General features: G+C 31.4%; 3 protein-coding genes and 1 pseudogene across 5 annotated transcripts; 2 read left to right on the top strand and 2 right to left on the bottom strand.

Moving 5' to 3' along the window:
* Positions 1 to 173: 173 nt before the first annotated feature.
* Positions 174 to 3,080, bottom strand: LOC111306364 (tubulin beta-9 chain-like). Its single transcript, XM_022904259.2, has 3 exons — positions 2,628 to 3,080; positions 1,963 to 2,232; positions 174 to 1,023 (listed from the first exon to the last, which is right to left on the bottom strand). Exons 1-3 carry the CDS (start codon positions 3,019 to 3,021, stop codon positions 353 to 355), a joined length of 1,335 nt encoding a protein of 444 aa, XP_022759994.1. The 5' UTR covers positions 3,022 to 3,080; the 3' UTR covers positions 174 to 352.
* Positions 3,081 to 6,451: 3,371 nt separating this feature from the next.
* Positions 6,452 to 6,678, top strand: LOC111315566 (actin-depolymerizing factor pseudogene; annotated as a pseudogene).
* Positions 6,679 to 7,847: 1,169 nt separating this feature from the next.
* On the top strand, positions 7,848 to 11,116 carry LOC111306337 (RNA-binding NOB1-like protein). 3 transcript variants are annotated; one of them, XM_022904236.2, is made up of 6 exons: positions 7,848 to 8,215; positions 8,287 to 9,397; positions 9,543 to 9,711; positions 9,884 to 10,003; positions 10,120 to 10,268; positions 10,952 to 11,116. In XM_022904236.2, the coding sequence occupies exons 1-6, from the start codon at positions 7,876 to 7,878 to the stop codon at positions 10,998 to 11,000; spliced, it is 1,938 nt and encodes a 645-aa protein (XP_022759971.2). In that variant the 5' UTR covers positions 7,848 to 7,875; the 3' UTR covers positions 11,001 to 11,116. The 3 variants fall into 3 exon arrangements, with proteins under 3 accessions (XP_022759971.2, XP_022759978.2, XP_089621613.1); XM_022904243.2 differs by lacking the exon at positions 10,952 to 11,116 and adding an exon at positions 10,465 to 10,916; XM_089765487.1 differs by lacking the exon at positions 10,952 to 11,116 and having other exon boundaries at positions 10,120 to 10,508.
* Positions 11,117 to 11,461: 345 nt separating this feature from the next.
* On the bottom strand, positions 11,462 to 16,760 carry LOC111306353 (putative LRR receptor-like serine/threonine-protein kinase At1g63430). Its single transcript, XM_022904248.2, has 13 exons — positions 16,282 to 16,760; positions 15,932 to 16,070; positions 15,764 to 15,835; positions 15,039 to 15,182; positions 14,796 to 14,945; positions 14,086 to 14,205; positions 13,937 to 14,001; positions 13,360 to 13,608; positions 13,060 to 13,265; positions 12,797 to 12,929; positions 12,536 to 12,693; positions 12,079 to 12,294; positions 11,462 to 11,982 (listed from the first exon to the last, which is right to left on the bottom strand). The coding sequence occupies exons 1-13, from the start codon at positions 16,364 to 16,366 to the stop codon at positions 11,737 to 11,739; spliced, it is 1,983 nt and encodes a 660-aa protein (XP_022759983.2). The 5' UTR covers positions 16,367 to 16,760; the 3' UTR covers positions 11,462 to 11,736.
* Between the last annotated feature and the right edge of the window lie 10,120 nt (positions 16,761 to 26,880).

The following is a 26,880-nucleotide window of genomic DNA, read 5'->3' as shown; positions in this document are numbered from 1 at the left end:
ACCTAGAAAAGAACCTCTATGCTTTGGCTTAGAGATTGGACAGTACCACGTTGGTCATATTCTTCCACGAGTAACTTGAAGAATGAACCCGTGTCAGAAACCGGATTTCTTCTCAATTCCTCACTAGTCACAGTAATAGTTATCATAGTTATTTTTTACCACAATGCAAGAGGTTAATAAAAGAAAATTCAAATAATAAAAATATTCCAAACACAAGCGCGATCACCAGAAACATGCAATGCGAGATTGCATCAACAGATTCCACATAAGCAAGAATGTTTTAAAGCACAACAAAAACATCCAAATGTCCTAAAAGCTGGATGAACAAGGGGCAAGCATTATTCCATCTGTTTTAAGCCTCTTCATATTCCTCCTCTTCCTCGTACTCTTCGTCATCTGCAGTTGCATCCTGGTATTGCTGGTACTCTGAGATCAAATCATTCATGTTGCTCTCAGCTTCTGTGAACTCCATCTCATCCATCCCCTCTCCAGTGTACCAGTGCAAGAAAGCCTTCCTGCGGAACATGACAGTGAATTGCTCACTGACCCTCCTGAACATCTCCTGGATTGAAGTAGAGTTCCCGATAAATGTGGCTGCCATCTTCAAGCCATTAGGAGGTATGTCACAAACAGTGGACTTCACGTTGTTTGGAATCCATTCAACAAAGTATGATGAGTTCTTGTTTTGCACATTCATCATCTGCTCATCAACCTCTTTTGTGCTCATCTTGCCACGGAACAGGGCCGATGCTGTGAGGTATCGACCATGTCGAGGATCAGCCGCACACATCATGTTCTTGGCATCCCACATTTGCTGAGTAAGTTCAGGGACGGTGAGGGCTCTGTACTGCTGGGAACCACGAGATGTGAGAGGTGCAAAACCAACCATGAAGAAATGTAGCCGAGGGAATGGAATGAGGTTTACAGCAAGCTTGCGGAGGTCTGAGTTAAGCTGACCAGGGAAGCGAAGGCAGCATGTAACACCACTCATGGTGGCAGAAATTAGATGGTTGAGATCTCCGACTGAACATCAAATAGTGCAAGTTAGTTTCCATACAAAATGAAGGAAATGCGAAATGACCAAGTTGTTGGCTTGCATTGTTGCATCAAATTGAAAATCCCCAAATCTTTTTTATATTTATTTTTGTTTTTTAAAGATCCAAAAACTAATTGCTCTGCTTTATACGCTGCACATGTCAAATAGAAAGCCCCATTTGCTAAAGTGCATGACTATAGTATAACTGAAGGTATTATTTAAGCATAGAACAACATATCAACCATATTCTGGCCAAAGTCTATGAAAGTAGGACCTGCGTGAAATCACCAATGTATTTTTTTGCAAATGAATAACTCTTGCATCAATGAAAACAGTGCCAATAATCCAGTAGCTAACTAAAATGTTAGTATCGATGATAACCTTATCATAAACTAATCATAGCGATTACTGGTTAGTGAACAATGTGTCATTCCTATTATAATATTTTGCTTATAAGTGCCATACTCTTGTTATTTTAGAACTTTCCTAGACATCCCAAAATGGCCCAACCAAAATCTTAATCCAATCTTAGGTAAAATGCCCTAGAAAGTAATACCCATGTGAATCCCAACTGTATCTGTGCAATTACGAGCAAAGACAGAGAAGAGAATCTAAGATTCATATGGCTCATTCAACCTCACAATAAGTACAGAGAAAAACGGGCTAATACTTCACAGTTTTTAACCCTCCCAAAGTGAAATCTAAATGAAAAGATTATGGATCTTATATTGAAATCGCCAATTCAGACACAAAACTGAAGCAACAAGTTCCATATGGAACGACAATCAGGGCCACCCCATGACCAGAAAGTCGTTTCTTCCTAGTTTGGATTGGAAAATTATTGCAGATAAAATAGTAAATACTAGATGGACAAAGTAAGACAAATCAAAAGAAACTTCATTTGCAAGAAAACCAAAAGTACTTACAACTTGGAGCGGTGAGCTTGAGGGTACGGAAGCAGATATCATAGAGCGCTTCATTATCAAGAACCATACACTCATCCGCATTTTCCACTAGCTGATGAACTGAGAGTGTTGCATTGTAAGGCTCAACAACAGTATCTGAAACCTTAGGGGATGGGAACACCGAAAAGGTAAGCATCATTCGGTCCGGGTACTCTTCCCTTATCTTGGATATCAACAACGTTCCCATTCCGGAACCAGTTCCTCCTCCCAAAGAATGGCATACCTGAAACCCTGTAACCAAACAACCCAAATTTAAGATTAACCTAAGGAACCTTTAAATTAAGCAAAAGGGTTAAAAAAACCATAAAATTAAATTTTAATAATTATTCAAACCTTTTTTTTTCAATTAATTAAATCTTCAAACATTTATTTTCAATAATTAAACCCTTATTAGAAGAAAATTTGTTACCTATTTCCGTCCAACCAATGACTTAATTAAATGAAAATAAATATTTAAAGGTTCAATAAAAATATATGATTAAAGTTTCAACTAATTTCAAATAAAAAATTCAAAATTTAATTAATTGTAATAAAATATCATAAACTTAAATAATTATTAATTTTTTTTAAATTTCTTTATCCTTTTACCTTTAAATTATTATAGTAAAAGAAAATGCAATAATTACCTTGTAAGCAATCACAATTCTCGGCTTCTTTTCTGACGACGTCGAGAACGGAATCAATAAGTTCGGCTCCTTCCGTGTAGTGTCCCTTAGCCCAGTTGTTTCCGGCTCCTGACTGTCCGAAAACGAAGTTGTCAGGTCGGAAAATTTGTCCGTACGGACCGGACCTGATGCTATCCATGGTGCCTGGTTCCAGATCCATCAACACCGCCCGGGGAACAACGCGGCCGCAACTTGCTTCGTTGTAGTAGACGTTGATATGCTCCAACTGGAGACCCGAGTCGCCATGGTATCGACCCGTTGAGTCGATGCCGTGCTCGCCGCATACGACCTCCCAGAACTTGGCCCCTATCTGGTTGCCGCATTGACCGCCTTGGATGTGGAGGATTTCTCTCATTTTCTCGGAAAGGAACAGCAAGTTGGAGAGGAAAAATATACTACAGAAAATAAAAAGGCGGGGGTAAAAGAGGGTCGAGTGGGATTTTATAGAGGAGTTAACGGTTTCCGTTAGATGGCTGCTGACGGAGATGGGGTTAATATTTGGTTAGTGACGGACATTTCATTTTAGTGGGAACTTGAAATTTTGAAGTTGGGATTTGGTTCAGTGCTGGTGGTGACTGTGAGTAAAACTATTGCAATTACTGAATTTATTACGTGGTTTCTTTTCATTGGAAACTCAGAGAATGAGCCCGGTACTGGCCTTACCAGATCATGCTTCAATATTCTTGCATCTCAAAGAACGAGAGAGATTAAATTGTCAGGTCACATAGTTAATACATTTTCCTTTCTTGTTTGATTCTCTACTTTATTACCTTTTCTTACTAGATTCTCCAGTTTATTACCTTTACTGGAATGAAAATTTTAATTTAATTAATTTATATAATAATTTTAAAAATAATATTTAATAAATTTAAATTTTATATTTCAATATTTATAATATTTTTATTTACTAATTATTATCTTATTTATAAAAAACTTACAAACAATGTTCATATTTAATGATTTTTAACAATACTTGATAAGATTAAAAATAATACTTGGGCTGTGTAGCTTTTCCTCAAATGATAAAAGGGCATAAACTTTTGATGGTGATCCAAATTTTGAATAAAAACAAAAAGAATCATCCAGTTTTAATAAAATATATTTTATTGCAGAAATATCATTTAAATTTGATTTTTCAACATTTGAGATTTTGATAAAACATGAAACTGAAGTGAGAATTAACAAAAAACTTAATTTAATTAGAGTAGTGCAACTTTTTTATGATAGTTGAATTTTTGAGTAAATTTGATAATTTAAAATATGATACAATGATACGATATGAATAAAAAAAATAAAAATAATATTTTTTAAAATTTTAATAATTATTATATATGAGTTTAATAAAATTAAAAATATATATTATGTTTTTATATCAATACTAATTATAACATTTAAATTTTGTATAAAATATAACACGAATATACGAATTTTAATATTTTATTCAATACAAATATACAAATTATTAGATCTACTTCTAACAACTCTTTTCATAAAATTCTTGATTGCATGAATAGATAAGAGGGCACATGCTGGGGTACTGTTTTGTAAATGAAGCTATAAGCTATAAGATTTTGATTCCATGGCTACTTGCTCCAACATTATTTTTTGTACTTGGAAACTTGCACTTTACTCTCTTAAGTAAAATTATTAATATAATATTTTAATTTATTTTTTTAAATATGATATATATCGATATCAATTGTTTTGATATATTATTTTAAATTTTTTTATTTAATATAAATGCATAAATTTATACATTTATAATATTATTAATAAGCCACATAATAAATATATAATATATTTAAATCAAATAAATAAGTTTAAATATATAAAAATAATATTATAATTTTTTTTTATATTTTTAAACACTTAATTTGATCATATGATATTTAAATAAGTATTTTTTATATAAATATTAAGATAAAAATAAAGAGATGAAAAAAATTAATTAAATTGTTTAAATTAGTTTAGATTCAATTTAATTTTTTTCAATAATGTATGGTATTATAAATTGTTTAAATATCGAAAAAATCGATATTTTACTTTTCAATCCGAATTTAATATATATTTAAAATTTAAATTTAATTTAAATTGAATAAAAAAATTAATTCAAATCACCTCAAACACTACAATTTCAAACCAATATTTTTTTTAAAAATTTTTTTCTCACTGTTACTACTGAAATGCTGAACATTCAACTTTTAGTTTTGGATATACCAAAAGCTTGACAAAACAGAAGCATGGCAAGTCATATCCAAAACATAGAGCAAACAAAACCATCAATTTTTTCCTCCAAATTCCCTCCTTTCTTAAAACCAAAATTCACCTCTCATAACCCCTAAAAACAAGGATCTCTTTTCTCTTTTTACTCTCCACAGACCATCATTCAGCCTCTTGCTCCCTCTCCCTCTCCCTCTCCCTTTAACTGCTTCACATCTCACAAAGGCCCCCTCTCTCATTGGTGGCAAAATGGTCTGTTTTCTTCCCTCTCTCCCTTTCCCTTCTCTTTATGAGCAATTAGATTTCTTAAAGACACTCATAAGGGATTATGGATGGTTATAATAATTTTTTTTTAAATTATAGGTGTTCATTCAATCAATTTGATTAATTTTAAATTTAATTATCCAAAATTGAATTAAGTGAATTATATTATTTTTATTTTCATTAATCGAATCAATTTTTTTAATTTAAAAAATTAATTGATCAAATAGTTTGATCATTTCAATTAATTTTTTGATTAATCGAATAATAAATACATTTAAGTTAAATTATATTTCAAACTCTTAATTTCTCATATTTTAAACAAATTAAATAAAATTATTCAATAAAATATTAAAATATCATGTTAAAAACTCTAATAACTTATTAAATAAAATGATCAATTTCATATATTTTTCATTTTATATTTGAATTATGTTATATTTCGATTAAAATTTTAATGAATTTGATTTTCGAACTGAATTAATTGAAAATCAAAATTTCTTTGAATCATTTTCGCTAATTAATTGAATTTAATTCAATCATCAATTTATTAATCAAATTAAATCAATTAATTCAATTAAAACCAAATTATAAACATCCTACAAGAAATTCTCCCCCCCATTGCGGGTCAAGACTTCAGGCCTCTCCAAGGGCAAGGACCAACAAGCCTAACATTAGTTTTGCCCTATATTTAAATTCTATGATTTTTTTTACATATTTTGTTGGTTATTTATGAAGGTGAATAATCAATTCAAACAATGCTTATATTTGGTAGGGGATATGGGCAGACGAATGGCTGTGAACGATTAATGTAAGATGAGGTTCTTGGAAATAAAAGCAAAGAGAAGCTACAGGTTCATTGTTTTCAAAATCGAAGATAAGATCCAACAGGTTGTGGTTGAGAAGCTAGGTGGAGCCAGCGACAAGTATGAAGATTTAAGAGCAAGTTTGCCTCCTAATGAGTGCCGTTATGCCGTCCATGATTTTGATTTCACTACTGACGAAAGTTGCCAGAAAAGCAAAATTTTCTTCATTGCATGGTACCAACATTTCAACAACTACATGCTTTTTTAATGCACATTCACAACAAGTTTTTGGACACTAGATTTTATTTATCCAAAATAATACATAATATGAATTTGAAATTTAATTTTATTAATTCACGTAATAAATTTTATATGTTAACATTTAACATATTTAAAATTCAAATCTTAATATTTACAATATTATTTTATCTTTCTCATATTGTGGTCTTCATAGCCATAATCTCTGTGTTAATAACTGTTTTATAATTTTGGTTATAGGTCTCCTGACACATCGAGGGTGAGGAGCAAAATGTTGTATGCCAGCTCCAAGGATAGATTCAGAAGAGAGCTAGACGGTGTTCAAGTTGAATTGCAAGCGACTGATCCGACTGAAATGAGCTTTGACATTGTCAAAGGGCGAGCTCTCTGAAAAGCTAAAGTTAACCTTGGATCACTGACATTACTCTTCACTTCTAAAAACCATGCATTGGGGGCCTGGAACAATTTTCAATTGCCATAATCATCAATTTAGTTAGTAGTTCAGAGCTGATATATTGAACGTAAACTACAGTTACCAAATCTCTAAACTTGAAATGTTGGCAATAAATCTGGCTGTCAAAAAAAGGGCTTGGCTGATGTTGTTGAATCAAATTTTTATGTTTGAGAAGAACTTGGGTTGGATTAGGGTTGGTTTTCATCGTAAAGTGATGTTGTTGAAAGGTTAAATTATGAGTAGGGATCACCATTTTTACATCCCATTTTTCTTCAAAATTTTCCCTATCCCCTTGCTTTTAATCACTGGGGTGATTTTTATGAAATGGTTTTTGTTTAAAGATAGGTTAATTGTTCTTTCTTTTAGTTCATCTTGAATTTTTTTTTTAATTTTAAATTGATAAGAAGAGTATATATGTCAATGGATAAGGTATAAGTAGGTAGAGTATTCGTCATTCTCATCTTCATTTCTAAATTTTTATATTAAATCGATTCTCATATCCATACCTCATAGATATTTTAAATTTATTTTCATTTCTATTCTTACGGATATTTAATGAGTATAGATAATTTCATACTCGTAAATTTTTTAAAAAATAAAAACTTATATTTATTTTTTAATATTTTTTATTTATATATTGTATATTTAAGTAATTTTTTTATTAATATATATTTTTCAATAAAAATATATTAATTCTAACTAATCTAAAATAATAATTTAAATTATTTAATAAAAAAATTATTTATTAAATATATATAAATATATATATAATATAAATATGAAACAAATATTATATTATCCATCTTTATTTTCATATCTAATAAAAATTTAAAATAATTTTCCTCTCCGTCCTAATTTTTATACTTATAATATAATATTCATTTTTATTGAGATGAAAAGTTTGGTTCCTTGAAAATAAGATTAATATTCCTAAAAGAGAGAACTCTTTTCCTATATTAAATTAATTATAGTTTGATTTTTTGTATAACATTTAAAAAAAATTAAATGTACTAAATTAACGGGAAAAAATACAGCCTTAAAATGATTAGAAAAAAAAAATTAAACCCAAATAAAATAAAATAAAAAGCCCTAGAAAATTATATATTCGTTAAACGATATCGTTCAGATTACACTTCGCTTCCCTTCCTCGCATTATCTAGGGTTTTAGACTTTGAGCTTCGCACTTTCTTTCTCTTCTCTAAGCCAAAACATGGAAGAGTCCGGAGCCCCCGCCCTTACCCTGAACCCGACATCATGTTGGAGCAACGTAGTAAAGAGCCAACCACCAAAGCCCCAAGCTCAAAACCAAACCACGGCGACAAGCCAACTCTTCGTCGAAAGCTGCAAATCCACGAAGGGAATAGCGGTGGCCGTAGTGGATGCCAACGCCGTCATCGAAGGTGGAGAGAAGCTCAACAACTCCGCTGACAAGTTCGTTACCGTCCCCGAAGTCCTCGCGGAAATTCGCGACCCTGTTTCTCGCCACCGCTTAGCCTTTATGCCTGTATCCATCGATTCCATGGAGCCCTCTCCCGATGCCCTCAATAAAGGTATTGACTTTTAACTTCAATTTCCAATTCTTACGGCATTTGTTAATTGAGTGTTTTATTTGATCTTGTAGTTATCAAATTTGCGAGGGCAACTGGTGATTTGCAGACTCTTTCGGATGTTGATCTCAAACTGATTGCCCTGACATATACATTGGAGTCTCAGATTCATGGAACAAATCATCTTAGGGATGCTCCTCCCCCTGTTCATGTTGTTAATGTAAAAAGGCTGCCTGAAAGGGACTTGCCTGGATGGGGCTCTAATGTTCCTAATTTGGAAGAGTGGGAAGCACTCGAACGGGAAGCTGAAGATGGATTGAACTCTAACTCAAGAATCCTTCCCTTGAAAGACTTGAATATGAACATTGTCGCTTCAGATAACCGTTCTGAAGATGGGTTGGTGGAAACAAAGGGTGAAACGCATTCTGAGAATCAAGAGGACGATGAACAGGGTTTTAGGAGGCCTAGGCGATATTTACCCCAGAAAAAAGAGGTTAAAATCGAAGGGAAAAAGATGGTGGCTGATGGGATTGATGCATCTCAGGGACAGTTTGATGATAACGGTGATGATTGGCAACCTGCTGTAAGTCGAAGTACTCATAGGAGATATCTTCGGAGGAAAGCTAAGCGGGAATACTATGAGGCATTACTGGAGAAAGATTGTCAAGAAGATATTGGTAAAAGCATGGATCAGAACAATGTTGAAGACTCAAGTGGCCCTGATCAGCTGTTGCAACAAAGTGCTGAAGAAGCTAATTCTGGAAATGGGATTTCTGAGGAGGCTGAGCGGGCAGAGGATGAGAAGGGTGATGGAGATCTTTCTTCAATCCTAAAACAAATGAGGCTGGAAGAAGATTCAGTGAGGACGCTTCGAGAAGCAAAAGAAGCAGAGACCACAGTGGAGGAAGCTGTGTCAGATGACAATCTGAATCTTGCTGTTGAAGGAGATAAGGTGGACTTGGTCCATGAAGAATTACACCAGTTGGAGATGTCAAGTCAGACCAATGAAACTGTTGATGCCTCATATGCAGATGATGTTAGCAGCGAGCAGAGCTGGATGCTGAGATCCTTATCTGAGTCCAGTGTAGCTTGTGTAACTGGGGACTTCGCTATGCAAAATGTTCTTCTGCAGATGGGTTTACGATTACTAGCACCTGGTGGAATGCAAATTCGGCAGCTGCACAGGTATATCTTCAACGCATATATGAGTACTGGTGCTTGTCAGTTATCTTTTCAAACTTCAATCATCAAGGCATGTCAAAATTAAGTATTTTGATGCATATGTGGTTATTCTTGATATATATATATATATATATATATCTGTATGTAGATGGATACTGAAGTGTCATGCCTGCTATACTGTGACTGCTGAAATCGGAAGAATTTTCTGTCCCAAGTGTGGAAATGGAGGGACTTTACGTAAGGTAGCTGTTACTGTTGGTGAGAATGGAATTGTTTTGGCATCCCATCGGCCAAGAATTACTTTGCGTGGTACAAAGGTGAGTTCATTTACATAAGCAATGGGGGCAAAAGATAACGGTCACTTTTTGAGTACGGTTCTGCTGATTATTATATTTTCACTGCGGTCTGGCAACAGTCTTATGTTTCTTTCTTTGGGTTGGCTGTTGACAAAATGATATGCTTTTGAGAAACCTTCATTGCTGTGTGCAGTTTTCACTGCCTTTACCCCAAGGTGGAAGGGATGCCATAACCAAGAACCTCATTTTGCGTGAAGATCAGCTACCCCAAAAGTTCCTTTACCCTAAAACAAAGAAGAAAGTAAATAAACAGGTTCGTCTCATAATTTTTTTATAATAATTCTTTGGTGATTTTGATTTTTGTTTCTGCACCATGTATTTATTTCACTTGTTAATTTACAGCTGAGAGATGTGTTCTATTTTATATAGGGGGATAATGATTTCTTCATGGCTGGGAACGCCTTCACTCACCATACTGATAAGAGAGCACCTCTTCAGCCGCCTGTCAGAAAAGCATTAGCGGTATTTAGTGGAAAAAGGAATCCAAATGACAACCATTACTCCCGATCGAAGCATAAGTAACTTTACGGCACTTTCTTTTAATTTATATTTTTCCTTGAGAACTAGATATCGATAACAAGTTCCTTAGCCCTTATACTTGTTAAGTCATGTGTAATGATTTTTTTAACTAGCGTGCTATGTATTTTTTTGTCTTGGAATGGGCTCAATCTTGGAGAGATTTTGTTCAACTACATCTGAAATTATATGTGGCAGAAGCAATTGAGGAAAAAGAACTACGGTATGCCACCGTTTCTACAGTGCATGTTTTGGAGTGGCTGGAATAATGCATGGTTTCCCTCTGTTTCTTTTTCGCTGAGTTGGCACATATCTCCTTTGGATATCTTTGAATAGGACATTTCTCTTTTATTGTCATGTTGGCAAATAGCAAGGGCAACAATTAGTCTTTTTTGTGTTCTTTAGTAGTTCTCTGTTCTCAGAATCTCTGTTCGGTTTGTGTTCTAAAGCACCATTTAAGGAAGCGCGGGCGACAGGTTATTTGTCATTGTTCTTTAATTAAATCCTTTGGAATTCATCTCCATGAATTAGGAATTAGTAAAAGTGTTACCCAAATAGCTTGATTTATGAAACTTTAAAGTTATTTTATTATGTAACTTTGTAAAATTCTAGATTGGAAATGTATCCAAGCAGGTTAAAATTTGCAGCCACGTGCCTGATGGAATAAACCTACATTCTCTTGTAGGTTGAATCAGGATAGATTGAGCTATATCTACCTTGAAGTCTCTTGCTAAAATCCCAAAACTATCACATTGTCAATCTTTGGCTTTCCTTGGTGGGGAGGTTGGGAAATGATAAATTCCCATGTTCTATTGTACAATAAGAATGTGGTTATAGATCTTGATCATCAGTTTCATCGTTCTTCTACCAAATTTGGTAGCAAAGTTTCAACCCTATGTCCTGTCCAGCTCACAGTAGCTCACATTACGCCTGGCATAAACTTGGACTAAATGATGCCTTAAATTCGATTAAACCATAAGCAACTAATAAGATATTCCTATTCATTCTATTTGACGAAAAAATGTCTTAAAATATTTTGTTCTCGAATACTTTTTAAATAGGAATGATGAAGATTGAAAACCTGACAGAGGTTTGTCTTGGGCATCATTTTTAGACAAGTATATGCCATGTTCTGTTAGAGTATCAGGCAAAGTAGTTTTCTCAAAGATTATTACAAGCATGCACTCAACATGTCTAAAACATAACCAACGATTTCATTGTGCATGTTGAGACAACATGAACTTAATTTACATATATAAAACTGATTGTACCGACCAAATTAATCAGCTATTATGCGATTTCAGAAAATTTTCTGAACATCCAATGGTATACAATGAAAGTGGACATTAGTATGAATGAAGCCAAATGTTTCTTTTGGCATGCAGCATTTACAATGATCAAAAAGATTGAATAAAAGAAAAAGGGTAAAACTGTATGTATTCGATGTACAGTGTGTTAGCTTTAACTCAATCATGATGAAAGAGCAAGTTCAGCCCATGCCAAAGAAGATGCCTTGAGATCAACGGATACCGATGTGTCAATTCTGCTCTCCAACATCAGGCTTATTTCCTGCATGGATGGCCGTTTTGAAATGTCTGAATGAATGCAAAGGCTTATCACTTCACAGACAACTTTGAGGTCATCATAGCTGAAATGTTTTAGCTCTGGGTCCACAATGCAAGACATTACTTCTGGTAATTCAAGATAGTCCCTGGCCTGTAATGCATGCAGCAACATCAAGTATGTTTGTCTATAAGAATACTAAGAACTTGAAATTTCGTTAAAAATGGGGATTTCAGAAAGGTTGCTTACCCAATCTATCAAGCTCCCTCTGTCTTTGCAGAATGGAGGCCTTCCACTAATTATCTCCAGTAGAAGTATGCCAAAAGCATGAATATTTCCCTCGATATCCAGATGACGATTCTCCACAGAATTAGGAAGTAGACAAATGGCGCCATTGTTGCCGATAGAGCCAGAGTTATTTTTTGATCTAGCAAGAATAGTCTTCCAACTTTCAAAATCAACCAACTGCTTCACAAGAAAAGTTCTTAATCAGAAGAATCTCAGCTAAAATTCAAATTTTCAACCGGCAAGATACCAGGACAGACCATATTATTCATCACCCCAAGTATGTTGGGTACGAAAACAGAAATTTACCAGTATATACTTTTTCTTAGATAAGGTAGGAATGACCCTAACTCAAGTACCCCCTGATCATGAAGAAAATATTAGATGCTCATACATGCAAGGGCAAGAGGTGAGGAGAAACCTTGGGGGAAAAATCCTCTGTAAGATACACAGCACTAGATTTTAACTCTGATATAGTGAATGGTGGCTCAAGTTCTGTATGAAGATACTTGAGTCCTCGAGCAATGCCAAGAATAATTCTCATACGCCTTGTCCAAGATAATTGGGATCCTTCTCCATCTGCATTAAAATTCATTACTCAGGCTAAAGCCGATAAAAGAAATGTTATCATTGTATGTGAGTGAGAGAGAGAGAGAGAGAGAGAGAGAGAGAGTAAGCTTACAATGTAAATGCTCATAGAGCGTTCCATTTGATGCATATTCAAAAACAAGCATCCTTGTAAATGGAGTGTTCTCTCTACAGTAACCTAGTAATTTCCCTATATTCTCGTGATTCAATCTTGCCAAATCTGCCACCTGAATAGCAATTAAACAAAAAACTTAGAACCAATTACTCCAACTTCGTTAATTTTTGCATTTTCAAGCTGCTTGACGTCTTTCAACAAATTAATCTTTTCGTCAAACTGTTATAGGAAATAACAAGTACCTCTCTCTGGAAATAGAGCTCAAGATAGCCAGTCCATTGCTCCTCTTTGAGACAGAGCGATATCACAGCAATTTCAGGCCCACCATTCATGGTGCCTTTGTAGACCAAACTGTCAGGAGACGAACCAATAATGTTGCTGAAGTCTTCACAAGCTACTTCAAGATCTTGTCTGCTAAATTCTGTCACATCTTTCAACAACTCAGAATCTGCAGAAAATCACAATGTTAACCAATATTACTTCAATGAATACATTAATAAAGTTAATTTAGGAGCAGTAGTTAATGCCTGTAGCAAACTAACCTATGTATACCGTCACATGTTCCTTCTCACTCCCTGACTTCTTCCAAGGGATTATGATTGCCGACTTGCTATTGCATCTTTGGAAAGCAGTAAGGAGGGCTACAAGAAAGAGAGTTCCCACCATGATTCCAGTTACTATTTCAAGAGCTAAAAGCCAGGCAGGTTTCGATGCTTTCTGATGCTTTGCAACCTCTTCAGCAGGCCCATGCTTAGGGCTGGGTGCTTGGTGACTTCCGGATGGCTGAGGACCTAAAAAAGGAATACTGTTACTGTCAACTGTGTAATCATCAAAATTGAATTATTTAAATGGCCATAAGACCATCAGCTAGCATTGGTAAGTGTGATAAGAAAATAAATTGATGAATTTCAAGTTACACATGCAACTGCAAGATATATTAAATTCAACTATGGAAGAGCAGGTGCTTAAATTTTGGTCCAATTATTTGATTAGAACCAAATGAAGCATGTGCACTTCAAGATGTAATCACAATAGTCAGTAGGACTTAGCCACAAACATATATTTTTCTTCAAATATTCATCCATGCCACAGCCTAAGGGAAGATTATGTAATACATACCACATTGAGTGGTGGGACGCTGTTTAGCATCTTTGTCCTGGAGGCAGTTCCCTTGAAAGCTTGTGCTGCATTAATAATATGAGAAAACATGAATCAACTGGATAAAAAGAAGCCAGCATGGACCTATGATAGAGGCAAAGAAATTTTACCTTGGAAGGTATTCCAAACACTTAGGTATGCTTCCAACCAAAAAATTGTAGGACAAATCTACCACTTTTAACTGAGATAATTGACAAAGTCCAGTTAAGTTTGACCGTGAGGAAGCATACCTGAAGTGAGAACAATTATTAGAAATCACCTTTAAAACATTAATATGATTTAACTTCAGTGGCAGAATTTCTATAGAAAAAGCCTGCAATATTTTCAACTTCTATGATCCCATACCAAGATATTTTACTCCCAACTAAAATACCAGCTTTATGGGTTAAAAAAGCGACATTGTTAACAGTTTGCCATATCCAACAGTAAAACTCTAGATGGCACCGTATAACAGTAGGACATAGCATCCTATTATAATTGATTCCCTGCATGTCAATTGTCATGCATAACTCCAAAAAAGAAAAAAGTAAAAGAAAAAGCATAACCTATTATAATGCTAGTAGCAACTCTACCAGCTTGTTTGTTCACCATCCCCTTTCAATCATTATCATCATATCCAAGAACAGCATTCGAACTAAATTTGCTATGAGATGATGGATTAAAACAAACAGATATAATACTGTAGGCATTTATGTGTAGAGACTAGAAGTGTTCATTGAAAAGGAATACAGGTAATATTTCCTAATGAGCAGTTCATCAAATAGACTTGCTCTCCAAAGCGTAATAGAAAATAATTCCATTGTCACAATATTCTACTTACATTCCATGTATCTTAGCTGTAAATGTTGAATTGCTATTAGCAGGAACAGTTCCATGAAGTTTATTTCTATCAAGAAGAAGTTCCTGAAGATACTTTAAATTTCCAAGCTCAGCAGGCAGGCTCCCTGTCAACCCATTTGACTGAAGGTTTCTGTGATAACAAAAGAAAACAAAATAAGAAAAAAGGTATAAATTACCAAATATCTTAACTTCCTTGAAACAAAACACATAGAGTTTGGGTTACATCTTCATCACACTGTTTAAATTCCCAAGCTCAGGAGGAATAGGACCCGTCAGTTGATTCATTCCCAAATCCAAGACTTTGAGGAATTGCAACATGCCCAGTTCTTTAGGTATTATACCTATCAGATTGTTCTCGTGTAAAGTTCTACAAAACACATGAAACTATGCGTCAACTGTTACATTCTATAGGGGTGATAACAGCTCAGATTGGATCATATTCAGTTTGATTTTTCGAATATTATATAAAATTATGAATTTTTAAAATCCAACCGAATCCAAACCAAACCTTTGAACAATTTGAACTAAATCAAACCAAATTTTATCAGTTTTATTTGATTTATTAATTTTTAAAATTTTAAAATTTTATTTTTATATATTATTTTAATATAAAATTTTAATATATTAAGTAGATTTTGTTATAAAATTATCAATTTTTTTATCAAAATTTAAATATATATAAAAATTAAGAAAAATACATAATTCAGTTCGTTTTTTTTTTTTTTTTCACTTCTTGATCCAAAATCCGATCTGAACCAAATATATACATTTAATATCAAAACTCATCCGAACTTAATAAAAAAAAAAATCGATTCAAACCAAACGGAACATTACAATTCCAAATTGACTTTCGGTTTTCTCATTTTTTTTTCTCACCCCTACATTCCGAGAAGGAAAAAAGTTGAACCAAGAGCATCATTTTGAACAAATAAGAAAAGGAACACATACAGTTCTTGCAAGTAGGTAATTTGGCCAATTTCCGGAGCAAGAAATCCCTTCAAAAATGAACCGGATATGTTTCTGCAACACATGAAGAGATATGACTGCTCTGAAAATGCATCAACTGTGCAGATATCTACCATTTAATGGAATGAAAAGTTGTTGGATCATGCTTACATCTTTATAACGTGTTGTCTCTCCTGATTACAAGTAATCCCAGACCACTCACACGGATCAGCATCTAAAGTATTCCAGTTTGAAAAAACCAGATGTGGATCTTCATATATAGCTTCCTTAAATGTTGTAAGAGCCCAAGCTTTACAAAACCAGAGTTCCAAACTCAGTGAGGAATACTTATAGTATTGAAGCTAGAATTATATAAATCTAAAAGAACTGAACCAGAACACAATGTAACACAAGATTGACAGTTAAAGTTCTAATCACCAACCACATTTTCCCAGAAACCAATCAAGATCTGCAAAAACAAACAAAAAAAAAAAACCAAAGACAAAAAAAAAGTTCATTACCTTCATTAGTAGGGAAAGAACCACAAGTCAGGAAAGAAACTCCAGAGGCAAGAAAGAGAAGCAAGAAATAAATGTATGATCTCATTTTTTCCCCTGTAACTCTCTTTTATCACCCGCAAGTAGCATTCATCAACCTAGAAATGAAGAGAGAGAGAAAAAAAAAAAAAGAAAAACGAAAGAACCCAACTGAGCAGCAGGTGTGGGGTTTATCAAGAGACTGAAACTAAAGGCAAAGTTCAAAGCTTTGGTACACTAATCTGCTGAAATGGGGTTGCTTTGCTTTGTTAACAGAGTATAAAAATGAAATTAAAAAAAAAAATAATAAAGAGATAAAGATGCTAGTAATACAAAACTACAGGGTTTAAATCCAAGATTTTGCAAGTTGCAACTACCCAAGAAAGCAAACCACTTGAAAAAACAAAGAGTAGAGAAAAGAAAAGACTAGAAAGAAGTGAAGCCTTGAGTGAAAAAGACAAAACAAGAGATGTCAGGGAAAACTTGGATTCAAAGAGAGTTTTTTTTTTTTTTTTTCTTTTTTGGTTTAGTAGTAAAAACAAGAAAATCAAGATAATAAACAACTATACAAATAAATGGACTAAGAATATGATTTTTTATTCTGTTTAATTTCATGCAAAATGGCAGTTTTGTAAATTGATTCATTCTCTGGGGCATATAATAATTAGCTTTTGGTGCCAGTGGATTAGTGCTAATGATGGGATTAAGAGGAGCAAAATTGATTGGAGCGCAAAAATATCGTGAGATAATTGACTTGAATCTCGGTACAGGCTTGCTAATGTGTGAGCCGGAAGAGTTTAAAACCATGGGCAACAAGTCAAGAACCCAAATCACCGTTGCATCTCTTGAATCGACGGCGGAGGCTTATTACAGGTTTGACAAAAACGTGGAGTATTTTGAGCCGTTAGGTTTGTATAATCCCATATGTACATTGGTAATTTTAAAATTCTCGTGCGCCATTGGAAATTAAAATTTCTAATATTATTAGTATTATCTTACAAATGGATAATTGCTCGTAGCCAAGTTCCAAACATGCTGATAATGGATGCATAGTGACAATATATTAAAATTGTTAAATAAATTTTTATTCTGTAATTTACCTACTTTGAGGAACTGTCTAATGGGTGATAAATAAAAAAATGTTAATAGTATGATAATTAATATTTATATATATATGAAAATTTATTTCATATAATTATTGATGTACTTTTCAATCAAATAGTTAAGAAATCTATTAGAAGCTTAACTGTATAGTTGAATCGACCTATCACAAAGCCAAAAAAATAAATTTCGGGGGTGATACAATGATGTAAGCTTGGATGCTCAAATTAAAAGTATAAGAAAAAGAATTATAAAGAAAAAGGTGAGGAGAGATGGAGAGAAAGAGCCAGTAAGGTTATAAATATATTTGGTAATTCATGTATTAATATCGTATAAAATATTAATTTATATATTTATATGAAAATTACGTATCATAATTTATATTTATATAAAAATATATAATATATTTTTTAATTTTATTAAATCGATATATAATTATTATTAAAATTTTATGATATATTATTTTTATATTATATTCATATTATATCATCATATTATAATTTAGATTTTAGGTATAATTAAAATAAATGAAGTTGAATGTGATTCGTGTTTAACATGTTCTACCTTTTATACTTCACAAGTAAAGATGTGATTGATTTAATTTATCATTAGAGATGACAATAGATTGGGTATGAATAAATTTTTACTTGTCTCGAACTTGATTCGATTTTATATATACAATAATTAAATTCAACTCAACTCGATAATTTTTTAATTTTTAATATCTAAATTCGATTCAATTCAATATTATATAAAACCATTCTTAATCCAAAATTAATAAAATATTTTTTTTGAATATAAAATATTATTTTTAATATAAATAAAAATTACATAAATTATAAAAAATATATAACTATTAAATTAAATAATTAACTAAAAAAATATAAAATCGAGATTGATTTATCTAAAATCTAATCCTAAATTTTTTTATTATTATTCGATTCGATCCAACTTATAGCTCGATTTAAAAAAAAAATCGATCATAAAAAATTAAATCAGATTAAAACTCACAAGATACCGATTAGATTACCTTGAGTACTTATCATATGTTAAGTAAAATATTTGGCTATTAAAATACAATAATGACCTTCAATAATATAACAATAATGAAAGGGGTGGAGAGTTTAAACAAATTTTATTAAAGTATATCTAAAAAATCAATAAATTAGTATAATAAATTATTTTTTATTTTAATTTTATTTATAAATTTTAAAATTTTACCAACATAAATAAAATAATAATTTAATATATAAATATTCAATTAGACAACAAAAAGGTGCTACTGGCTTTAAAACGAAAAAAAAAAAAATGTACATTCTAAAAGTAAATGTGCGAAATGTCAAGGGGTGATTAGTGGAACCGATCAAGGTATATTTAAAGATATAAAAATGTTATTAATGTGTTATTTTTTCTTGAATATAGTAAAAAATAATGTATTAAATACAAAAAAATTTTCTTAAATAATATTTTAACTATCCTTAAATCGTATTTATAAAAATTTGTTAATTAAACTCACTCAATATTAATATTTACATTTATTATGTGAAGAAACTTGTATTCACCGATAATTAAAATTTTAAATTTTATAAGTAAAGTTAATAAGGTGAAATAAATAAAAATATAATTAAAAAATAAAATATGTAACAGTTCTTTAATTATATTTTATAAAATTAAAAAATTTAACCTTTAAATATAAAATGAACTCTGATGTCAAAAGCCGTGTGGAAGAGTGTTTTTTATAAATAGATACAGATAAAAAGAAATTAAACACAAAATCTCCCAAAAATTAGGCCGTGTGGAAGAGTGTTTTTTATAAATAGATACAGATAAAAAGAAATTAAACACAAAATCTCCCAAAAATTAGGGTCCAGATTTTTATTAAACTCACTGCAATTGTGATTTAGCGATAATGATAAAGCAAAGCTTAGGGCCCCTCCGGAAATTGCGCGAGCGATCATGTGCGGCGTTCTCAACGCAACGTCAAAATCACCGTACTCCTATTATCATTTCACGAAATGTTGCTACTTATTTGTCGTAAAAAATATCACGATATCTTAAATGTTGAAGAAGTAAAGACAGCTGGGATCACGCACTCGTTGAGACTCAAAATATCGTGGTATAGAATGTGATGGTTAGTTCAGTACAATTATTTTAAAGTAATATTTAATAATTATGGAAATAAATTTATACATTATCTAAAATAAATTAAGTTGAATTTTAATTTTAATTTAATTAATTTATATCATTATTATTAAAATATAATATTTAATAATTTTAAATTTTATCAATTTTAATTTTTTTTTATTCTTAAATTACAATTTTGTATAAATAAAAATCATGCAAGACTTTTCAGCATTGTTAATTTGTTAATATTTACATTATACTTGACTCGCTACAAAAGTAAAAGTTAGGTGTCTTTAATTTTGTAAACAAAAAAAGAAAGATTTTTTTTGTATTTTAAAGATTAATATTTAATATATTATTAATGTAAAATTTTAATTACACGAGCGAATTTAAGAAGATGACTCGTATCTTTTTTTTTAATTAGATTTCTCAAATAAATATTAACAAATATGTATTATATTTTTAATTTTATTGGCGTAATTAAAATTTTATTTCGATAATATATTTAATATTAATTTTGTCTTTAATTGTATTATTATATTATAAAAAAAATTTGTAAATAAATCAAATGTTAATACAATAAATAGTATTTCTATGATTTTCATAAGATAATAACAAAAGAAGGGCAATTAAGTTTTTATTTTCCCAAACTTTGACTAGAACTTGATACCTATTAGCATCCTATGAATTTTTTTTGTTGTTTAATTGAGCCAAAAAGTTTTTTCTTTTGTTAAAGCTTCAAATGCCAAATATGTCACAGATTTTTACAGTTGTCAGCCATGAGATTCAATAGACAAGCAATGTAGGCTATGGAACATATTCAAAGACATGGACACACAACCACTCCATCTTAATTTATCCTCAAAGTAAGAATGAAATGAAAGCACCATATCCTCAAATTACAAACAAGGATTTGTAATTTTTTTGTATGAATAAATGAGTAAATATGACCATAATGGATGGAATAGAATGGTCTCATGGATTGAGCATATAAATGATAAATAAATGGACATGATTAAAGTGGCAAAGTTGTGATGAATGTGGACCATTTAAAATTATTAAGTTTAGGGTTTTTATTATTATTATTAAGGGGGAGTCGCATTTTGCTGGTTTGGCATGACATTGGTGAATCCCATTTTTGTATACCCAAATGGGTGACACAAGCAATGACAGATTGTTTAAGCTTGAAGGGTCCTAACTGACAATGACTCTAAAGGCTGATTGGCTTTAAAGGGAAAGGGGGGAATGGGGGAGCCGCATGATTTTCTTTTCAGATTTCACAGTCATCAGCTGCCTTCAAAGCCATTTCAGATTGTGTACCAAAGTCAAAAGGGAGTAAATTAGAATTGGGACATGGAAGCATCTTAATTTTTTGAATTGACGATATATTTTAATTTTAAAGATAAAATAAATTCTCTTATTTTTCAAATTTTGAGATTAAAAAAAAAACCTCCAGATTACTACAGTCAGTAAAAAGAAAAAAAAATGAATTCACTTTCTTTATCAATTAAAATTTAATTCTTATAAAAACACTCTGAAATTAAAATCCCAAAAAATTACAACTTCAAAATTATCACCAAAAAAAAAATAAAACAAAACTTGAGGATAACCTGATCGCATGATACAAAAAATTATCAAAATGTGAAGCATAAGACAAAATTTATGGACCCTGGATTTTAAAAACTGACACAGGTTTTTATGTTTTGCTTTTATGGAATGGAATGGGGTCCCGGCCTGTTCATCTCAGGCTTTCTAACTTGCCAATCAAACTATCTCTCAAGCCTCCATGAGCTTGGAAGGCAAGAACCCTTCAAAGTTTTACCGTTTACTAAATTCTTTCAGCATGAATTAAGAATGTGAAAGAAAGGTAGAAAACAAACAGAAAAATGGTCCCTTTATGTTTTGTTAGATCTCTTTGTTAGGTTGCTGCCTTTAATTACTTTCCCCTGGCAGGCCAGCACCCCATCAGAATCGCTTTTATTATTGTTTTTTTGTTCTGTATTTTGAGAATGATTCAAGCTCAAGTTAGTGCAACAAAAGGACATATGCCATTAAGATTGGTGTACCACATTTCCTTTACTTAGAATTTAATATTGGTAAAAGCAAATCAAGGAATCATTTCAATTTCAAAGCTTTTGGGTGCTTATACTAACACCTAATCATGGACTTTTGATCTAGTGGTCAAGTTATTATTACTATTTAGGAGAAACAATCATTGGCCAATTCTTGAAATGTGATTCATAAATAAAAATTTATTAAAAAATAAAATTATAAAACAAAAGTCATGAGATTTAAAAATAAACAATATTTTTTAATTGAACATAATTTAATATTTTTTGCATCAATATTTAATACTCGAACATAATTCTTTCAAAATAACCATTGATCTCTAATCATAATTGACATCCTTTCTCTAAGAGCAAAGAACTTACATTTAGGGTTCAAATAATTTCTATTCTAATTGATTCTTCCCACATAACCAAGAGTGTCCATAATTAAGAACCTCAAAAAGCAGCCAAAAAATGTAGATTATTGTGCATAATCTGTTTTTAATGGCTTGACACTGTGGGATTAGATAAGCTGTCTACTTCACACTCTAAGTGGATTCAAGAGCAAGAATTTTCAAAGTTTGGTTAAACGCTTTAAAAACAAAACTCCTAGTGATTTGGTGGGGTTCTTTTTTCTTGGAAAAATTTGGTGGGTCTGGCCCTATAACCAAGTTGATGTTACAGTTTTTAAATTGATATAATTACATTTAAATTTTAAAATAGAGATAAATTAAATTTAAAATTAAATTTAATTGATATATTATTATAATATTTAACAAATTTAAAATTTAAATATCAATTTTTTCATAATCCGCAGCTCAAGTTTGTGGTTCTTGAATCCATATTAGGCGACGAAATAAAAATCTAAGGTATCAAGATTAGGTCATGAGGAGGACTGTGATTAGTGGCAATTTGTCCACCGACACATCCGATTGTTAGCAAAGAAATCAACATCTAACACTACAACTAACAAAGGTGCTTAGCCTAACCTAATGTTTTTTTCTTTTTCTAATGATTGTGAACAGATAATCATATGCGTTGTTAATCCTGTAAAAAATAAGTTATTGTCCTTTCCTGGCTGGTGGCATCATGAAATTTTATTGGGAAAAATAAATGTTTTTTTTTTTAGAAATGACAATTTTATTTGTTCAAGAAGTAGGGAAAAAGAAATTGTTTTAAAAAAAGTTATACTAACATTCATCAACTCTATAAAAAACCGATAATATGATTAAATTAAATCAATGAGTATAAAAAACTTAGTTATGTATGTTTTAATTAGATTTTTTACTTTTAAGATATTAATATATATATATATACAATGAATATATAAATATATATATATATATGGATGAACAGATATCGATTTAAATTGATTTAATCAACTGAAACTAACAAAAAATAATTAATTTGATTTAATTTATTCAGTTTGATTTTGGTTATAGTAGATTTTTTTTTATCGATTAAGTTAATTAAATAAGTTAATTTTTAATTTTTAAAATAGATAATTAAATCGATTAAATTAATTAATTTTTTAATAAGTAAGAGTAAAAAAGTTGAAATTAATATTTTTATTTTTTTCTAGTAAAATGTTATTGAAATTATTAAATTTTTAATAATTTAATTTGGATGATATTTAGATTTAAATTTTATTAAATTAAATTCATAACTAAATAATTATTTATAATAAAAAAATAATAAAAATTTTGATTATTTAACTGAATCGATTTTAATCGCTTCAATTTGATTCGATTATGATAAATTATTTAAAATTTATTAATTTGATAATTAATTTTTTTAAAATTAAACCAACAAAATCGAACAATTATTCATCTTTATATGTATTTTTAATAAAAAATTATAATTTATAAAAAAAAAAAAATTGCAGGTGATATTTTTTATACGCAACCGATACAAGACGTGATTTGGTCAATAATAAGAATTGTGGGCAAACTCAAATCTTAGTAAAGATTTTTCTAGTTAAATTCTCAGCTTTGGAAATATTTTCTGTCCAAATAATTTGGAGCAAATTTCTATAAGAACAAACAAAAAGGGATATGCAAACTAGTCCTACTACTAGACAAGAAGCGTAGTCATGAACTTTGTATTATTTGAGATTGGCAGCTTTTCAATCCTTCTAACGTTAATGTGCGAAGTCATGGTCAAGGCTATGAACCACTGCAGCCTGTCCGATCTCCTCGATTTTGATTCTGTTTTTCATTCCCATTCAAAGACAGGACCAAGCCCGAATATCAATTCATTCACCATAGGAAAAAGCAGTAGCAATTAAAATTTGAAACATTTGGGCAAAAGCTTTTTAGATTATGGAGTATGGGTAACCAAAATTCTCAAGCCTCAGCTTGGTTTGATTTGATTTTTGGAGCCATTAGAGGAAGGGTCGTTGTTTCATGTTCATTACAAAAAGACAGTCATCTCTCTGTTACTGTAGAAATTATAGGGTTTTTCTTTCCGGTCACAGGCTCACAGCATTATTTTGTCGATTCTGACAGATATTGGCCCCGTAAGAAATCTCTTTGGTTCATGAATCGTTTACGCGTTTGGAACAATGCAGTGAACTATCCTTATCCTGTTCCTGGTAGTGGTCCCAAATCCCATTAATGGCTATGAATTTATGTTTTCATGCGACTCTTCCGTGCTAATTTGGTGAAGGCAAAAGCCCAATATCAAATGAATCCTTCTTGTGCTTTAATTGCTTTTGAATGAAGCCAAGCCAATGTTTTTGGGCAATTTGTGCTTTTTCACCATATCAAAACTTCCACCTAAATTCCAATTATCAGATATGTATGGGATCAGATTAATCTAATAATTAACCAGAGTCGATGAGTATGAAATTAAGAATTCAAGGATAAGCTTTCATCTTGAGCATGTTCTCTCCCGTGTAGAACTCTTTCAATTCAAAATTTGAAAGCACCAATTCAGCATAAATCCTACTTTTCTTTGGCTGAAAATTCAATGTAAGGTGCTCAAAAGTTTTGAATATTAAATCATTAAGGCGATAGGTGGGAATTCAAAAATTAAATTCAGTCTTTAAAAGAGGATGTGATGCTGAAAACTACTGAAGCAGGAATGAAAGTTCAAAAAGGTCTTAACAGTTGTGCCTAACTTTGTAGTTTGATGGGCCGTTAGTCTTTTTCTAGCCTTTGCCTTTTGCACAAGACCTTCCTGAAAAGATCGGTCCCCTATCCTGCCCAATAATAGGCCCCCTTATAATTGATAGGTTTCACTCTCAGCTGCAATCGAAAAACTTCAGTCGACCCAACAAATTCAACTGAGCCAGGTTCATTTGTTTTTCATTCTAACAGTTCAGTTTTTAACATGGAAAATTAGTAATGGCTAACTTCTTCTTGTGAATGTTGCCCCAATCCACCGCAAGCATAAGGGATCTGCAGTTATCATCATCCCTTATGGGCCTATAGTGCTCTACAGGCTGCATGCTTGATGAAAAAAATCATAGAGCTCAGGCTGCAAAATCAATGCAGCAGGATCACAGGCCAGAATGTATTTCTCCCTAACCGACCATGCATACCCTTCAATGTAGATCTTGTACCTGCAAAAAAATCATGAATTATTCCTATACCTGCATTGATCTGCAATGTTGGTTTGTTTAAAACCTTGATGGCCTTCAAGGATCCAATCCTGCAAGTCTAGGTGGCTCCGCCAGTGCATAATCAAATTAAACCATTAATAATATAAAATTGAAACCATGCATCACGATTGAAATGATTATTATCCGAAAGCTCACAACTTGATCATAATGTATAGAAGACATTTCAATTATAATATGAAATTGAATGTCATCATCATCGTTAACCACCTTAGTCTCATGGTCAGCCACGCTGCAAAATTCCAGTCCCAGACAACAGCTTGGCAGCAGCTGATAGACAGAAATTAGATGGTTCGAAATTTCTTGCAACAAATTTAAAATGTTGTGATATATCCCTGGAATCCACTGATATTTGTTTGCCTCCTTCAGCTTAGTTGTTTCAGAAAGAAGCATTAATTGATAGTGAATTTCTGAGATTTCATAATTCTTTAGATCTAAAGAATTCTAAAAAAAAAAAAAAAGCTTACAATTGCTATAAGTACAACTATATAATATAAGAGTTCATTTTTCATACATTAACAGTAATTTTTAAAAATTCCATATACAAGGTTAAAAAATTATCTCTATTTTTTTATTATATCCTTAAAAAAAAAATCATTTTTCAGTGAATGAGCACGTTTTCACTTATCCTTAATTAACTTAATTATCCCTTAAATCCACATCGATCAGCCTATTCCTCAAAGTTAATTAAAAAGATTAGTAATTTGCAAAAGTTCTAGGTGGCTAAGGCAGTCGTTATTACTCAATGGTCATGGATGACATTCTAGCTAGCTCTATATCTAACTAATTATTATTATAAAGAATCAACCAAATCTCCAAACTTAACCCATTATTTAGAACTACTTTTAAATGAAATTTCATTATCATTGACCAAATAAAAAAAAAATTCAAAACAATATGTCAACTTCCAATAGAGTGAAATATTCATTTGTTTGGGTTAAAAAATTTCTAACAGAATAGTTTGATTATTTATCCTGTTTTCTTTTTTTTTTTTTAAGTATTTCACTTATAATTTTTTTATTACAATATTAAAATTGTTTAATAACAATAAAAAAATTATTTAATGATCCATTACTAATAAATATAGATTGTATATCAAATTTTGATAAATCCCACATAATTTTAAATTGTAATTAATTAATTATACTATAACTAATATTCCCACATTTTTTAGAGGTAATATTGGAGTTTGATTGCCAACAGCAGATAAGAAATGTATAATAAGCATAAAATAACATTACTAAATTAATTCAATTAGGCAAAAAAAATTTTCTTCATGGCATCATCAACAAACTCCAATACTTAATTAATGTAGTAGAATTTTTAAATAGTGATAGGCTTAAAAGAGTTGATCATTGCTGAGTAATTAAACAACTCTACCTTGTTCAGATCAAAGCATTCTTTAAACGTGCATTTAATCACCTGACCTGAAGAAATATATTCTGTAGAGATGGCTCCTCTTCCTGGCCCTCCATATGCTGACATGGGTTAATAAATAGGAATGGAAATATAGTATTTTAGAAGAGCTTGTAAGTACAAAAAAGATCAATCAAAGTTCTTTTTTGCTTCTTTTTTTAATTTCCAAGTATTTTATATGGGACCCCATGATTGTGACATTGCATTGTTTTTTTTTTTTTTTCTTTAATAATTTGAGTTACAACTCAGCTTCTAGAGGCATAAAAATAGCCT

The sequence above is a fragment of the Durio zibethinus genome, chromosome 9 (genome assembly GCF_047325235.1).
Source record: "Durio zibethinus cultivar Kanyao isolate XHJ-2024 chromosome 9, ASM4732523v1, whole genome shotgun sequence".
In the NCBI taxonomy this organism is placed as follows: Eukaryota; Viridiplantae; Streptophyta; class Magnoliopsida; order Malvales; family Malvaceae; genus Durio; species Durio zibethinus.
The sequence above is the reverse complement of the archived record's forward strand: the minus strand, read 5'-3'. Positions and strand labels throughout refer to the sequence as shown.

Coding starts and splice junctions, on each gene's coding strand:
- LOC111306337 (XM_022904236.2), top strand. CDS start 7,876: ATGGAAGAGTCCGGAGCCCCCGCCCTTACCCTGAACCCGACATCATGT. Junction 9,712..9,883: donor TTACTTTGCGTGGTACAAAG/GTGAGTTCATTT, acceptor TGCTGTGTGCAG/TTTTCACTGCCTTTACCCCA. Junction 10,004..10,119: donor AGAAGAAAGTAAATAAACAG/GTTCGTCTCATA, acceptor TATTTTATATAG/GGGGATAATGATTTCTTCAT.
- LOC111306353 (XM_022904248.2), bottom strand. CDS start 16,366: ATGAGATCATACATTTATTTCTTGCTTCTCTTTCTTGCCTCTGGAGTT. Junction 15,836..15,931: donor AGACAACACGTTATAAAGAT/GTAAGCATGATC, acceptor CATGTGTTGCAG/AAACATATCCGGTTCATTTT. Junction 12,295..12,535: donor CAGAGGATTTTTCCCCCAAG/GTTTCTCCTCAC, acceptor CTTGTGAAGCAG/TTGGTTGATTTTGAAAGTTG.
- LOC111306364 (XM_022904259.2), bottom strand. CDS start 3,021: ATGAGAGAAATCCTCCACATCCAAGGCGGTCAATGCGGCAACCAGATA. Junction 2,233..2,627: donor GAATTGTGATTGCTTACAAG/GTAATTATTGCA, acceptor GTTTGGTTACAG/GGTTTCAGGTATGCCATTCT. Junction 1,024..1,962: donor CAAGCTCACCGCTCCAAGTT/GTAAGTACTTTT, acceptor TTTGATGTTCAG/TCGGAGATCTCAACCATCTA.